General features: G+C 41.7%; 1 protein-coding gene and 2 non-coding genes across 3 annotated transcripts; 1 reads left to right on the forward strand and 2 right to left on the reverse strand.

Moving 5' to 3' along the window:
• Window positions 1–32: 32 nt before the first annotated feature.
• LOC114429264 (5S ribosomal RNA) lies at window positions 33–151 on the reverse strand. Its single transcript, XR_003669639.1, has one exon. It is a non-coding gene; the product is annotated as a 5S ribosomal RNA (ribosomal RNA).
• A 290-nt stretch (window positions 152–441) lies between these two features.
• LOC114429265 (5S ribosomal RNA) lies at window positions 442–560 on the forward strand. The gene has a single exon (XR_003669640.1). It is a non-coding gene; the product is annotated as a 5S ribosomal RNA (ribosomal RNA).
• Window positions 561–1,331: 771 nt separating this feature from the next.
• On the reverse strand, window positions 1,332–7,439 carry ufl1 (UFM1-specific ligase 1). Its single transcript, XM_028397642.1, has 19 exons — window positions 7,363–7,439; window positions 7,019–7,164; window positions 6,878–6,906; window positions 6,666–6,763; window positions 6,309–6,423; window positions 6,021–6,151; window positions 5,829–5,887; window positions 5,605–5,751; window positions 5,340–5,515; window positions 5,077–5,256; window positions 4,876–5,002; window positions 4,106–4,228; window positions 3,768–3,888; window positions 3,520–3,686; window positions 3,275–3,405; window positions 3,113–3,193; window positions 2,054–2,139; window positions 1,783–1,963; window positions 1,332–1,599 (listed from the first exon to the last, which is right to left on the reverse strand). Exons 1-19 carry the CDS (start codon window positions 7,437–7,439, stop codon window positions 1,387–1,389), a joined length of 2,388 nt encoding a protein of 795 aa, XP_028253443.1. The 3' UTR covers window positions 1,332–1,386.
• Between the last annotated feature and the right edge of the window lie 6,881 nt (window positions 7,440–14,320).

Genomic DNA, 14,320 nt, shown 5'->3' on the forward strand with positions numbered 1-14,320 from the left:
CTCTGCTGTGTGTCAATAAAAGTGAAATAAAAAGCTTACAGCACCTGGTATTCCCAGGCGGTCTCCCATCCAAGTACTGACCAGGCCCGACTCTGCTTAGCTTCCGAGATCAGACGAGATCGGGCGTGTTCAGAGTAGTGTGGCCGTAAGCGAGGGAGTATACAACTATCAGGACTTTTATTAAACATGTCAGTCATCAATAGAATTGATAAATATATTTACTTATTTCTAATTATATGGTCAAATAGTAACCATAAAGGGTGTTTTGTGTCGCAGAACAAGAAGCAAATATATATATTATTGTCATTAAAATACAAAGGAGACAAATATACATTATTTATCTTCATACTTTGACAATATAATTTGACATAAATGCTACTCAGATATTCAGATTGTTTGTGTCTAACATGTATAAAAGTCCTGATAGTTGTATACTCCCTCGCTTACGGCCACACTACTCTGAACACGCCCGATCTCGTCTGATCTCGGAAGCTAAGCAGAGTCGGGCCTGGTCAGTACTTGGATGGGAGACCGCCTGGGAATACCAGGTGCTGTAAGCTTTTTATTTACAGACAGCAGAGGTCGCTGTTTCACCTGTTTATGTGAACAAGTTATAAATGCAGTAATTTATTGTTATGTATTCTTCATGTATCTGGTTCTCTTTGTGTTACTTTATTGTTGGGGGGCTGGGGCCTATCCCAGCTATCAGCAAAATACATTCAGATTGCAGATTCTCAAGAACTTGTTTTTCGTGCATGAAGTGTTTTTCTGCTGTAAAGGTGGACAATTTAACATGGGAGTTCTATGAGGAGTGACTCAACTTCTGGAACCTGCCCCTAGAGGGCTGACAGGGGAATTGCAGTTTTCCATATTTGCTTCATCTCTGGTTGACTCTTGGCTGTGAGATTGTGAGATATAGATTTACACATTTTTAAATGAAACCTCTCTCTTTACACCTATTTGTTCAGAGCATTAAATTTAAGATTCATGCAGTTACCAGTTTCTTTTATTGTAAGTCCTATTTATTCTTTAATTTATTATTTAAAAAATAGTTTAGTTAATAGATTTTTGCTTTTGTTTTAATTGGTTTTGAATGCAGAATAGCTATTAAATTAACATACATATTAAATTTACATAATGCAGTGGAAAGCACAACACAGCCTTTCTTCTGCAGTGCAGTGGTAAAGATGGACTGTGTTCACGTTTTGTCCACTGTGATTTTTCTCAGTCATTAGAATGCACCAAAGTCTGTAGGAATGAACCAGCGGCTCACTGAGGACTTAAAAATGTTAAATCAGGTCCACTAGATAAAATACAAAAATACACCGACATGGCAGGAGTAAAAGCATTTATCTGAACAGAAAGATAGTCAGACATCAGATTCATTCAGTCCTCGTTAACAGACGTTTTCCTCTGGGACAGTACCAGGTCTTTCACCTGCGGCGTCAGGGTCATGAGCTGCGAGCGGACGCTCCGGGCCTCCTCTTCCTGCTCCTCAGACTCCTCCTCCTCCTTCTCCTCCTCCTGCTGCTTCTTGCCCTGACTCACCAGCTGCTTCACCACCAGGCTCTGGTAGGCAGTCAGCAGCTGCTGCTGCTCCTGCAACATGCAAAGGTTTTAACAGTTTAACTCTCCACACTAATGCTCCATCACACACGCAACACTGCAGCAAGCAGATGGAGACCCATCAGCAGCTGCTGCGCCGCACAATGAGATTAGTGTTAACTATTTACATAACCGGACAGTGTAAACCGGTTCCAGGTCAGTGAGTGTCAGACATACCACAGGTACTCGGCCTGTGAGCGTGCCAATGATCTGAGGCACACAGCGGCCCGGAGCGTGCAGCATGCAGTGGGTGGTGGCCTGAAACAGCAGCACGCTGGTGAGGTGGAGGACCAGAGCTGGATCCTCGGCCTCCTTCAGCTGCTCAGTGAGAGCCTGGCGGTGCTGGAACAGGGCCTGCCTGCATGACACACACACATTCACACAGCTTGAATCTCCAAAAACATCAGCTGGATTCAAACCTGTAATTAAATCTATAATTTTCTACTACCTCTCCTTTTTCTTGTCTCCCTTCTTCAGCAGGAATCCACACACCTCTGCACTCGTCTCTATGTTGGTCAGAAAGTCTTCAATAGTCTGTGATGATGATTACACAGCCATCAATGTAATTACATGTATACACAATCTTGGTTAGAAGTGCAGAGAACTCGTAAATTACAAGTATTAATCTTACAAAAATCAAAATAAACTAAAATCAGTACGTACATTATCAGTGTCCACAGCTGTTACCAAATAAAACAATATCTGCAGTGCAATCAGCACATGTTGTAGAAATCATGCAGAGTTCTGGTCATATGTAAATAAATCATGGCTTCTCAGTTTTTACAGTATCTTGAGTAGGGATGTCCCGATCAGGTTTTTTTGCCCTCGAGTCTGAGTCTGAGTCATTTGATTTTGAGTATCTGCCGATACCGAGTCCCGATCCGATACTTTCAGGACTCTATAAAGGCACTCATTGCAGCAAAACCCGTGTGTGTGTGTGTGTCGCGCTACTGCCACACTGGGAGATTTAACACACGCAGCATCAAGGTCTCGAACCCAGGACCTCTCGTGCCAAAAGTAGCTGTCATACCCCTACTACAAGACACAGAGCCACCCTGCATAGAAGGCATTAACTTTGAGAGCTCTGATAAATATATATCCGAGTCCTGATCGGGAGGTAATGTCCGATTCCAATCGAGTCTGAAATCACGTTATCGGGCCAGATTTCCGATCACGTGATCGGATCGGGACATCCCTAATCTTGAGCGATGTAGGATAAAGTGGTTGTGACATTTAGTAAATGTACATTTGGTTTTTAATATGGTGCATTCAAGTATCATCAAAAAGTCCAACAATTTTCTTGTTCTTACAGTTTTTCCTCTAAAACACTGTGTCATTTTGGCAATTTAAAAAATGAATTTCTATGTTTGTATGTGAATTGAAGGCTTTTGTAGACTTGAGGGTTTACTTGTTTTGGGTTTATTTTGACTCTCTAGTTTTGATTTGACCTCCGTGCACCTGCTGTGGAGCTGTTTGTTTTCTGGGGGTGACATGAAATGCTACTTACTTTGCCATTTAGGCAGTTGTGTAGTTTCATCAAAGGTCCTCTGGTCTCCTCCGACAGTTTGCCCAAAATCTTCACTCTGACCTGAGGCAGCACATCACTCCATCTTTAAATTGAGACTAAGCTTATTTTTTTTTATTGCTGATTAATTCCAAAAGCACAGACCTCGTTGGTGATGGTGCTGGGGTTCTCCACAGACATCATCAGGTCAGCAGCCAGGAAATTAACCAGGATATTGGTGACATCAGTGCATAAGGTCTTCAGCACGTGTTTGGCGATGTGGACCTGGGTTTCATCTGCAGTTGGTTCAAAACAAGAATTCAATTTATAATTTAACTTTATATTTTAATTAATTTTAATAAGAATATCGGGCGGGTATACAGCAGTGGGGAAGATGGAGCAGGATTCACCAGAGAAGAACTTGGTGCCTTTTTCAAACAGCCGGATGTTGTTGTACAGGTTGGTGATCTCCTCCTGCAGGTCCTTCATGCTCTTCTTCTTGTTGGCCCCTGATGGAGAGCTGGTGGAGGACATGAACACCGTCCGCAGCACCTCCTGATAGGCTTTAGTCAGAGGCCTGCAGGGACGTAAGACAGTGAGAGGACAGACTGATCGCTGGCAGAGAGAACTGGTCTGGAGACAGGAACCTGTGAGTTACCTTACTAAATGCTCCGCCAGCTCCGAGAGGATTTCTTCAGGACAGTCACTGACTCTCTCCTCCAAAACAGCCACGATCTCCTCCTGAGCCATAAAGGGAGCTTCAGTCTGTTTGCTGCGATCTTGGCAAAGATAAAACACGTGCTAATTAGTCTCAAAGGGACACTACAGTTACCTTTGTCTTCTATAAAAAATGCTTAACAACCCTGGAGAGAGATTCCTAGCCAACCAGCCATTATACCACTGTTACAATCAAGCGCCTCACAAAGCAGGCTTAATGCACAGGTAGGAATATTAATTCTGGTGAAGATAAAACGGCTTTTTTGGCCTTTGGTGTACTTGTCTGTGAAGGTCCAGATTCTTCATCACTGTCCTCGTCTTTCCTGCCCTTCTTCTTGGTTTTACGAATCCGGATCTCTCTGGCGTTGCCTCCCCCACCTGATTTCACACTACCGCTGCCCTCTGGGAGACAAAGAGTTAACAGATTGTTTTTTTTTTGTCAAGATAAAGCCACATGCAGACCAACAGACTCTCACAGTCCCAGAGCTGCTCAGAACATGTGACTCTACTCCCAGGAGATCTTGTGGGACAGATTGCGGCAGGTTTCAGTTGTGATACCAAAACATATGTGCAATATGTTACTAATTAAAGAGGAGGTATCAAAAACACAGGGAAGAGCCACTGGCTTTAAAATAGTTTCTAATAAAAAACCTCATTGAGCATAGCAAGAATATATGAAACAGGGAAAAGCATCTGACTTTGCAATGGTCCTTGAATATATCATGTTTGCAATGAAAGAAAATAAAATACAGTAGAAGAAAATGATTCATTGACTTTTGAGGAGCAGTCACATGATGAAAATCGGCCTAGTGGTCCATCTGCAGATTTTCTACAGTAGTGTAACGTAAATATAGAAATATCTACAGCATATGGGCCTCTGGGTGTTATAATACACAAAAACATGCAAGAGACCTCTTACTACTTCTAGCCACGAGTTTGCGGTTTCCATAGAGATAGAGAAGTTTATATTGTAGTGACAAAAATGTCTTAAAAAGAATCCTAGACAGCTCGAATGCATGTTTATGAAGTTTAGGTGAGGTCTGACACACCTGTGGCCTTCTTCCTGCGCTCCGCTTCTCTCTTCTCCTTTTTAGAAAGTGCTGAGCTCTCTGTCAGAATAGACGCTTGCTTCAGATCCTCCTCAGTTATCAGGAACACTGGGTTGTTTTTGACTTCCTAAAAAAAAACAAAAACATGTTTTTTTAATTCCAAGAGTTTCACATATAGATATGTGACAAAGGCTGCTGTACCTTCTGAGCTTTCTGCTGCATGGCCTCATCAAATAAAGACAGGCAGTTGCTGATGAACTTCTCGCTGACGACCACCGTGCCTCCCAGCACTCTGGCAGACGACTGGACATTGGTGTTCCTCATAGCCTGGTTGATGAGCATCCCGGTGTCCTCCTCTGACAGGCAGCTGGGCAGAATGGGCTAAAAATAAACAAAAATAAAAACATTCAAACATTCTCTGAAATGACACTCCTGCTGAGTAATTCCACTACTACTGTAGTGACCTGTAAGTCGGTCCATGTGGAAGAGTTGACAGCCTCCTCCACAGACGCCTCCACCTGGTCGACCAGCCCCTGACCCACACAGGCTGCTCTGAGGAACAGCAGCTTGTTGGACTTGTAGCGCTTCTTAATGTAGCCGGAAGGGTCTGGGATTCCCAGTCTGGCCAGAGCATCAAACTCTGAAAGGAGGAGGAGGATTTTTTAGCAGCCCCACGTAAAAATAAATCACACAATCAATACAAGAACAACGACAACACAAAAACACTACCTAAATATCCGTTTTGCTGGAGGAAAGAGTCCACCCAGGCATTCTGTGTTTTGGAGTAGATATCAGGGATATACACAGCTTTGTCTTGCCGGCCTCCGACCACACTACCTTTCAGGCGTCCAGTGTTCACCAACTCCTCCAAGATGGCTGGCAACAATAACAAGAAAAAACACTATATAATAATCCACTATATTACATGGCAGGAAACAACAGTATCTCCTTACAGTACAAAAGATGCTCTTGAAATCCAAACGTTCCAATCATGCTGCTGACATGTGTGGGCCTGCAGAGAGGGCAGTGGTTTGCATGAATTAAAAGATCATTCTAATCATGACACAACCACTGACTGTACCTGAACACAGCAGTTCCTGCCTGAGGAGGCAACACTTTAAATAAAATATGCATGCAATGTTTACCTGGTGATTGCACTGAAAAGCCCTCGTATCCTAGCTTTGTGACGGGCAACAAACGCCGGAGTAAATATGACACCTCTGCTGTACTGGTCCATTTCTCCTTGTATAAGCGTTCCGAGACGCTTCGACAACTCCTAGAAAATATGTGCATGAAAACACAACAGTCATATTTTAATTAACAGTCACCAACAGCATGTCAGGGGAGCCCGAAGACCGCACACAGACAAATGATTGCCTCGTTCATCACCAGATTCTATCTGTAATATACACCAAAGTGAAGATGTGACTCACCTCAGTTAGAAAATCTCCTGGGAGGTCATAGCTTTTGCACAGTTCTGCAATACTGATCATACCAGCCTCCTGCAGTTTGTCGTTCACCTCCTCAGCCAAGCGGTTCAGATACGTGCTGCAGACCACACAAAATGATCAATACACTCTCACTGACAAACTGGATTAAGCTGCCTAATCTTATTTTGAATTCCAGTAAAAGTCCTTCAAAAACATGTCACAGCACTCTTCACCATGCTCTGATCCCCCTGATGAATAAAGTAATTGATCTATATGTGCTATATTGCCACCCCGGGCTGTGTTTTATGCTCCGACGTTGGCCCACCTGTGGTAAAAAAAAAAAATCACAACACTACTTACTCATCAATCAGCTGACCGAGTACGAGTTGAACTCCTTTATCAGATTTTGCGATGTCACTGGCTCTGTTTTCAACATGGACCCAATCCACATTGAGGATCTGAAAGGAAGAGGATCAGGGACACCTGTAAACAGGACTTGATACGAACTCAGTATTTCAACATGCTTTTAGCATATGGTGCAGGAGACAATGTTTGAACGTGCCACTACACACCTGCTGGAGGTCCACAATGTTGATTCTCCCTACAAAATACAATGACTGTTTTCAGACTGTAGAAGCCTGCACATCTTTATTTTTTAGTTGTTTTAAACAGGATTTTATACAAAAAAAGTATAGTTTCTCAGTTTAACTAACCTCCATGCACGTAGAGTTCATCTCGAATCTCTCTGCTGATCTGGGATGGGGTGATGTACTCCTTCCCATCAAGCGTGTGCACCACATCCAGCTTTTTATCTTGGACCAGTTTTGCAATAATTTCGATGCAATTCCTCTCTGACAGCCTGTGGAAAAGTTTGCAGACGTGTCGTTACTCTAACACTGATAAAAACGTTTGAGTTTTTCTTGTAATAGCTGATTTTCGTCTCGCAATTTCTCATAGCAGCTGTCAAAAAGAAGACACAACCAACAGTGTGGAGTGTGCAATGTATAGTTTAAGCTAGCATTAGCTTCGCTGCTAACAGCTGCTCGTAGCTTTTTACCTTTGCACCGTGTCAGCAAACTGTGCTCTCTGGAAGTCAGCGGCAAGCCGACGAATTTCCTCCCAGTCCGCTGCCATTATTACAGTTTACGTTATAGAAAAAAAAACAGTCCGCTGCTCACGTCGGCCACTCACTTTGAATAACTGTTAGCTAACTGTCAGGTGGCTAACGGGACAGCAGCAGCTTCTGACTAGCCACACGTCAACATTCAGTGACGTTCGACGGAGAGCCAGAAAGGACAGACTTTCTCCTCCGACTTTCAGACGCCAATGCGCGAAAAATAAAATAAAATAAAATAAAATAAAATAAAATAAAATAAAATAAAATAAAATATTTTATTATTATTTTATTATTAATTATTAGCTGTAGAAAACATAAACATTATTTAATGAATAAATTAAGAAAAGTGACCAATTTATTATGTATATATTTATATTTATAACCAATTTATATTAGCAGATGAATAACACCATTTTGTCACTAGTCTGTATATAAGAAAATACATTTTATAATCAGTATTTTGCAGTGAATTGACCCTTTAATGTTCAGTCAGAGCTATAAGGGCAGGAAAAGTAGGAGACCGTGCCAGTGCTGTACAGTTCAGTGAAGTAGTTGCAGTATAAATCTGTAACCTCTGGAGAGCAGCAGACTACAGGACTTTAAAGTCCTTCAAAGGGGGCTAGCTTAACAGATGGTGCTGTACTATATGAAGCACTCCATCATGCCAGTAAAGACCTGGTAGGAATGAAATACTGTAATTATATGTCATGTGCATATTCACTGCAGGCCTATATGTAATTAATTGCATGTTAACTTTTTTAAAAAATTGTCCCTCTGTGTCTGGCAAACTATGTCTCGCAGCGATGTGCAAGAACTTTTTGAAAAACGCTCTCCATAAGCAGCCTGCACGCTGCTGCTGCTGCTGCTGCTGCTGGGTTGATGAAACTCACACTTTCTGTGAGAGTAAAGCAGAAACTAATCAGCAGCCTGGGGCTAACTTTTAGAATCAGGAGAAAAGTTGTAAGTGGATTTGTTCAAACTTTAGGATTTATTATATGATTGTCTTTTCCCATAATTCCTGCCTTCAAGCTCTGGTTTAAATGACCAGTCAAGGTAAAGAAAAAAATACAAAATTAAAGTGTGTTATTGAGAGGCTGGTTTCAGAAGAGTGTGTGTTCTGGATGCACCTTTCTTAGAAAATAGAGACCCTATCTGAATATTTGATCATTTCTAAACAGCATTTGTAAAATTGACCTCTGTAAAGGCCTTTTAATGATTTTTTTTTTGAAGCAAGGTTTGAGTGTGTTTGACCCAGTGTGAGCAGCGAATGATTAAACATCGCCTTGCAGCAGCTCGGTGCAGCCAAAACACACACAAGCCTGCTTCTTCAGGGGAGAGAGGACACACACCAAACAGAGGGAAGATGAATGTGTTCAGTTAATCATCATCATAGTGCTGCTGGGTGGAGAGGTTTATTCTTAGTGCAACATTATGTGTCCATGGCTGGGTGAGTCTGGTCTGTATCCTTCAGTTGGAGTAAATACAGGACAGTTAATACAACTACTCGTCCTACACTGGGAGTTAAACATGCTCTAATATACACTGTAAACAACACCTGTGTCCAGCCTGGTATAGAAGAGTGTTTTTTTTCCTGCTAAGATGACATGATATAAGTGCAATAATTAGCATGAAATAGCAGCCAAGTGTTTGCATGTTCTCCCTGTGGCTTCCTCCCTCATTCTAAAGACGTGCTTAGGTTAATTGGTCACTGTAAATTGCCCATAGGTGTGAGTGTGAGTGAGAATGGTTGTCTGACTGTCTGTGTGTTACCCTGTGATGGACTGTTGACCTATCCAGGGTGTACCCCACCTCTCATCCAAAGCTAGCTGGGATAGGCTCCAGCCCCCTGTGACCCTGCACTGATGGATAGCAGCCAAGTATTGCAAAACTACACCTAAACATTGCAAATGATCTTTTTCTAACAAATGTTAATGTTTACATTTGAATCAACATATGTTTACTGGGAAGAACATCGCTACACAAATTATGAAATGAAAGACCTAAAAGATACTAATCAGCATTTTATGTTAGACAACACAGCCTTATTTACATTTATTTATTTATTCTTATTCTTTGATATATGCTGCTGCTACTACAACCTAATTTCCCTAAGGGCTAAGATTAAGAAATCTTTAATCATTTCATTCATTCATTCATTTTTTTTAACTGACTTGAAAACACAGGGCTAAAGATAAGGTGCTCATTCTGAATATCAAGTTTCCAGCTTGAACAAATGTTCTGATTCATCTGTGTATGAGTTTGTGTGTCGTTTGGCTGTCGGTGACTTTTTATTATTCTGCTGTTGCTCAGGTAACAGTCACGTATAAAAGGTCAGGTACCTTTCATTAGCTCTTCTTTGTGATGCCTGTTATTGCTTAATTTATGAACAAAAGAAGCCCTTTTATTTTCAAATGCCATGACCTGCTTCGATCATTGCATAAACATTCATATAATATATATATAGTATACAGAGAAGCCAACCAAAATCAAAACTGGATTTAATTATTTAAGAAAATAAAAACTTAAAAAGTTTAAATGAAAGCTTTAGCTGAGTTCACTCACAGTCAGTTCTTATTGAATCTACCCATCTCTGCCTGTGTAACCAGAGTGCTTCGTCTATTTAACAGGTTGGATTCATGCACACAGCCAGCAGCCAGATGCTGCATGTAGGTTTATGTATCTGTGAGATGGGCCCTGAAATGCTGAATGATGTCATTCACAGAGCTGTAAACGGCACATAGCTGCTGTGTGATACAGCGCTAACTGCTCTGTTTATATCCCAGTTGTGTTTAAATCTCCATTAAATCTAACTGTAAACTAGCTTCAAGATGCAGCTAATTGAGTCTTCAAACCCTTTGATATTGAGAATCAAATGAAAAATAAATGCGTTTGATAAGGTGCCTTCTTCTCAAAAGGAAGAATAAAAGTTCCTCCAGTCTAATTTCAAACTTCAAAGCACAGCTTCCCGGACTAAATTTAGGTCATATTTCCACAGTGAATAAGCGTTATGAGGCCACGTCTTTGAATCACAATCAAGCTGAGGTCGGCCAGTAAACACGTTCGTCTCTGCGGTGGTGAACACATCTCTCCTGTGACTTCAAACACTTGAACTTAAGATACTGCTCTGTTGATTGTGTGAGGGAAAAAAATCCTTTGAAGATATTACAGTACATAATGTGAGGGGCTGGTTGATATTAGGCCTTTAAATGTTCATAAATACGTGTGATGCACAGGACTAAAACCATCACATTTTAGTGTCTGCATGCAACAGGTGCTCTTTGCCCTGTGTACCATGAAACAAATGATATAAATGTGTGTACACCACAGTCAAAGCCTTGTGGAAAGAAGTGCAGGGACATCTAAATGCAGGGCCGGCCCAAGGCATATGAAATATGCGGTTGCTTAGGGCCCCCAAGAGCACCAAAAATCCATGATAAAATATATATTTTATATTTTAAAAAACAACATTGATTAATACAAATGAGATGGTATGGTAATGATAGTGGGTATGTTACATAAACAGTGCAACCTATAGGTGGATGAAGCATCTGATGCTGAGGTGGTGGTATGAAACTTTGCTTAGGGCCCCATAAAGGCTTGGGCTGGCCCTGTGTAAATGTTTTTGAGCTTTACTTGAACTGGACTGAAACAGGACTGCGTATAAATAAGGGGGAACGGTACAAAGAATGGTCCAATCACACAAGTTAAAAAAAAACAAAAAACAAAAAAAAAAACAATTGAAAATGGAAATGACCAATCAGAACGCAGCCTTAGTGATGTTCAGTAAATGCACAGCAAGTGGTTGATGCAGCCATGCAGCAGGAAGTTTGCATTATTATACAGCATCTGCCTGTCACTAAAAGTGGTCACGCTTATAATTTTAGATAATTTTAAGTCATAGTAAGATTAAAATAAGTGAAAAAATAACAATAACTGTCCAGTTTTTACACAAAGGGAACTGATCAGTAGAGACAAACCCTTTGCGGTACTGTGATTTAAACATGTTTGTTTCTGCTGGGAAGTTGAACATTTTAACACGGCCTATGGGGATAAACTCCCTTTCCAAGCCACACTCTTGCTCTGTTCAGACTAGAGGAAAGTTAATCCAGCTTGAGTTAGCTCAAATCCAGATTGCTTTTAAGCTGCATATTGTCTGAACGGGGTCTTTAACACTTTGAATTGGTTGAATTTCTCAGCTGTTTCTTTTCCATCTACCAGCCAAAACTGCAGCAGTGAATCTGGACCGGATGTTTAAAAGAACCGGTGCTGCTGTCTAGTATTTGGTGAAGAAAAAGTGTGCATGTAGCCAGCATTGGGAGGTCTGGGCAGATGACAATCAGTCATCAGACCTTAGTTTAGGGTCTAAAGAATAGACCAGAGTAGAAAGTTTCCTCAGGATGGGGTCAGGTAAGGTGAATGATTAGAGGTTATCATCTATTTCATAACATTAAATAAGTAGGGTGCATTGATCCAATATTAAAATCAAACATCAGGCCCAACATTGATTAAATAGCTAGGGACAGATGAGAATGACCCATATACCCCATCTGTTGTGGGAGCTTTACATATGGACGTATGGATCTATAAATATGTATCAGTAGACCAAAGAGTGTCTCTCCAATTCCAGCTGCAAACTCTTTAAAAATGTGCAAAAACAAACTCATCTTGGAGTCCTCCTTTCAAAGTATATTTTCATGAAAGGTTGAACTTTAAGTTAAGTTAAATTTAGGTGCTTTCATACCCACTTCAAAAGACAGCAGTGCAAAATGTTTGCTACCCCACGGCTAGGAGCCCCAGTTAGGTCAGAGTAAAAAAAAAAAACTTCAGAGTGCCTTTAGCCTTGGGCTTATTTCACTGATTGCAATATAAAAAGGAGTGTTAAGGTCAGAGAATATATAAACACAGACATTTTACTGTATACTTAGCTAATTTAACAGTATTTCAATCTGTGCAGCATGTCTGCAGAATCAGAGGGAGCAGCGGGGGCTGTTGGCAAGGAATGCAGCGAGTGGGGGGTGAAGCTGAGAGAGAGGAGGGGGGAGACAGGGAGAACTCGTCAGATGTCCAAGTCCTGCTGTAGCTGGAGAGGTTATGGGTGTCCACAGTGCTGCCAAGTGTAATGAGGATGCAGCAGAGTGACCACAGTTCCACACTCAGGCTCTAATAATGTCACAAAGCTTCTGCTTAGGAACGGATTGTGTGACCTCACAACACAAAAAACCAAAGTGCCTCCTATGAACCCATGAAAAGACAGGAAAGGAGGGAAAAGAAGTGACAATAAGGGAAAGGAGAGAAAAGGAAAGAAAAGTGTGTAAGGCAGGAGAGGCAAGGGAAAAAAGGGGAAAACAAGAGAAATGACAGGAGTTGAAGAACAGGGGTAGCAAGGGAGTAAAGATAGGGCATGGGAAGGAAAGAAAAAGCCTTTTCAAATGCGATTTGCTGGTTCAGTCTTAGTTCATGAGAGGATGAGTCTATCATCCCACTTTGGCAGGGTCTATGTCCTGTGTCCTTGGGCTGCAGATTGCTTGGATGTGTCACACTGAACAAGAGACAAATTCCATCAGCAGATGTCATGGTACTGTTGTGGATGAGAGACCTTGGATGATGGGCACATATTATTCTGTCACACATTCGGCCCGCTGGAAAAAAAAAAAATATCCAGAGAGGATCATTTGATCGAAGAAAGCAGAAAAAGACCCATGTCTGAACAATTTGCTGTTAATCAATGCTGATAAAGTACACAAACTAACAAAGGAGCAGGAGCGAGCCCTCTGCTGACCGCCAGGTTGGACTGTTTAGATCACAGACAGAACTACAGGATTGTAGATCAATCCCAAACACTGTACAGGGGGATTCTTTGGCTCCCTGTCCAGCCCATTAAGCATGTGTAAAAGTCTGATGAATGGTGATGAGGTCAGGCAGTGGGTGGCCTGGAGGTCAGGACAGGCAGGTTCTTCCACACGCTTTTTCATGCTGACAAGAATGCAAAGTTATCATCTACATCTTCATTATATGCCCTCAAAGTTTCAACAATAAGGCAATGAATAAGGATCTGGAACTCCTAGAGTAGGAACAGGAACATTTTCCACTGGGTGGTCCAAAAAATGTCAGAATTAATTGATTGATTAATCGTGGACAGTCAATTAATATCGCAAACAATCATCATCAGATGCAGCTCTAGCAGACTGTGTCCATTTACTTTTGGTCTAAAGGTGTATCTAACCCTATCCAAGTTGTTTCAATGTCTAACCCATGAGAGACGATGTGGCGTGACAAACATTATGAGATAAAGAAGTGGCAGCACTGTCCAGGCCTCCACCTCTTCTTCTAACACACATCCAACAATGGCATCTACAGATGATGTCCAATTATTACTGTTATTGATTTAACATCATGTCTTCAAATTTTCATGAATCCATAATCCCTGGCGGTGGCACTAGATGAACCACAGACTATGCATGAAAGTCACAATTTCATTGTTCTATCATTCATCACACGCCTGCATCATGGCCACTGACGGCTCAGTGTCATGGGCCCTCGTGCCACGGGACCCTTCCTCTCGCTATGCTGTCCTTGAATGTGTCCTTGAATTCGGTGGTCACATGTCCTGCTTGTTATAGCCCCCATGCTAACAGCCGGAGGCAAAAAAAAGTGTTGATTAGCTAGCAGTCCTAACAGCTCCGCTTCTGTATCTGACAGTTTTGATGCAAAGCTACAATCAGCGATGCTAAAATCAACACTTGGGGCCCCCCCCCACCTCCCGGATTGCTGATCATACTGCCAACAGTTTAGCTGTTAATTGGTGTGCATGGGGGATGATAGGTGTTGCACATGCTGTTACTGAATGTGGGGTTTAAACTGCTTCTGTAAATATGGAGCGGTTGACAGAATGTCTGGG

This window comes from Parambassis ranga, chromosome 24 (genome assembly GCF_900634625.1).
Source record: "Parambassis ranga chromosome 24, fParRan2.1, whole genome shotgun sequence".
NCBI classification, from domain to species: Eukaryota; Metazoa; Chordata; class Actinopteri; family Ambassidae; genus Parambassis; species Parambassis ranga.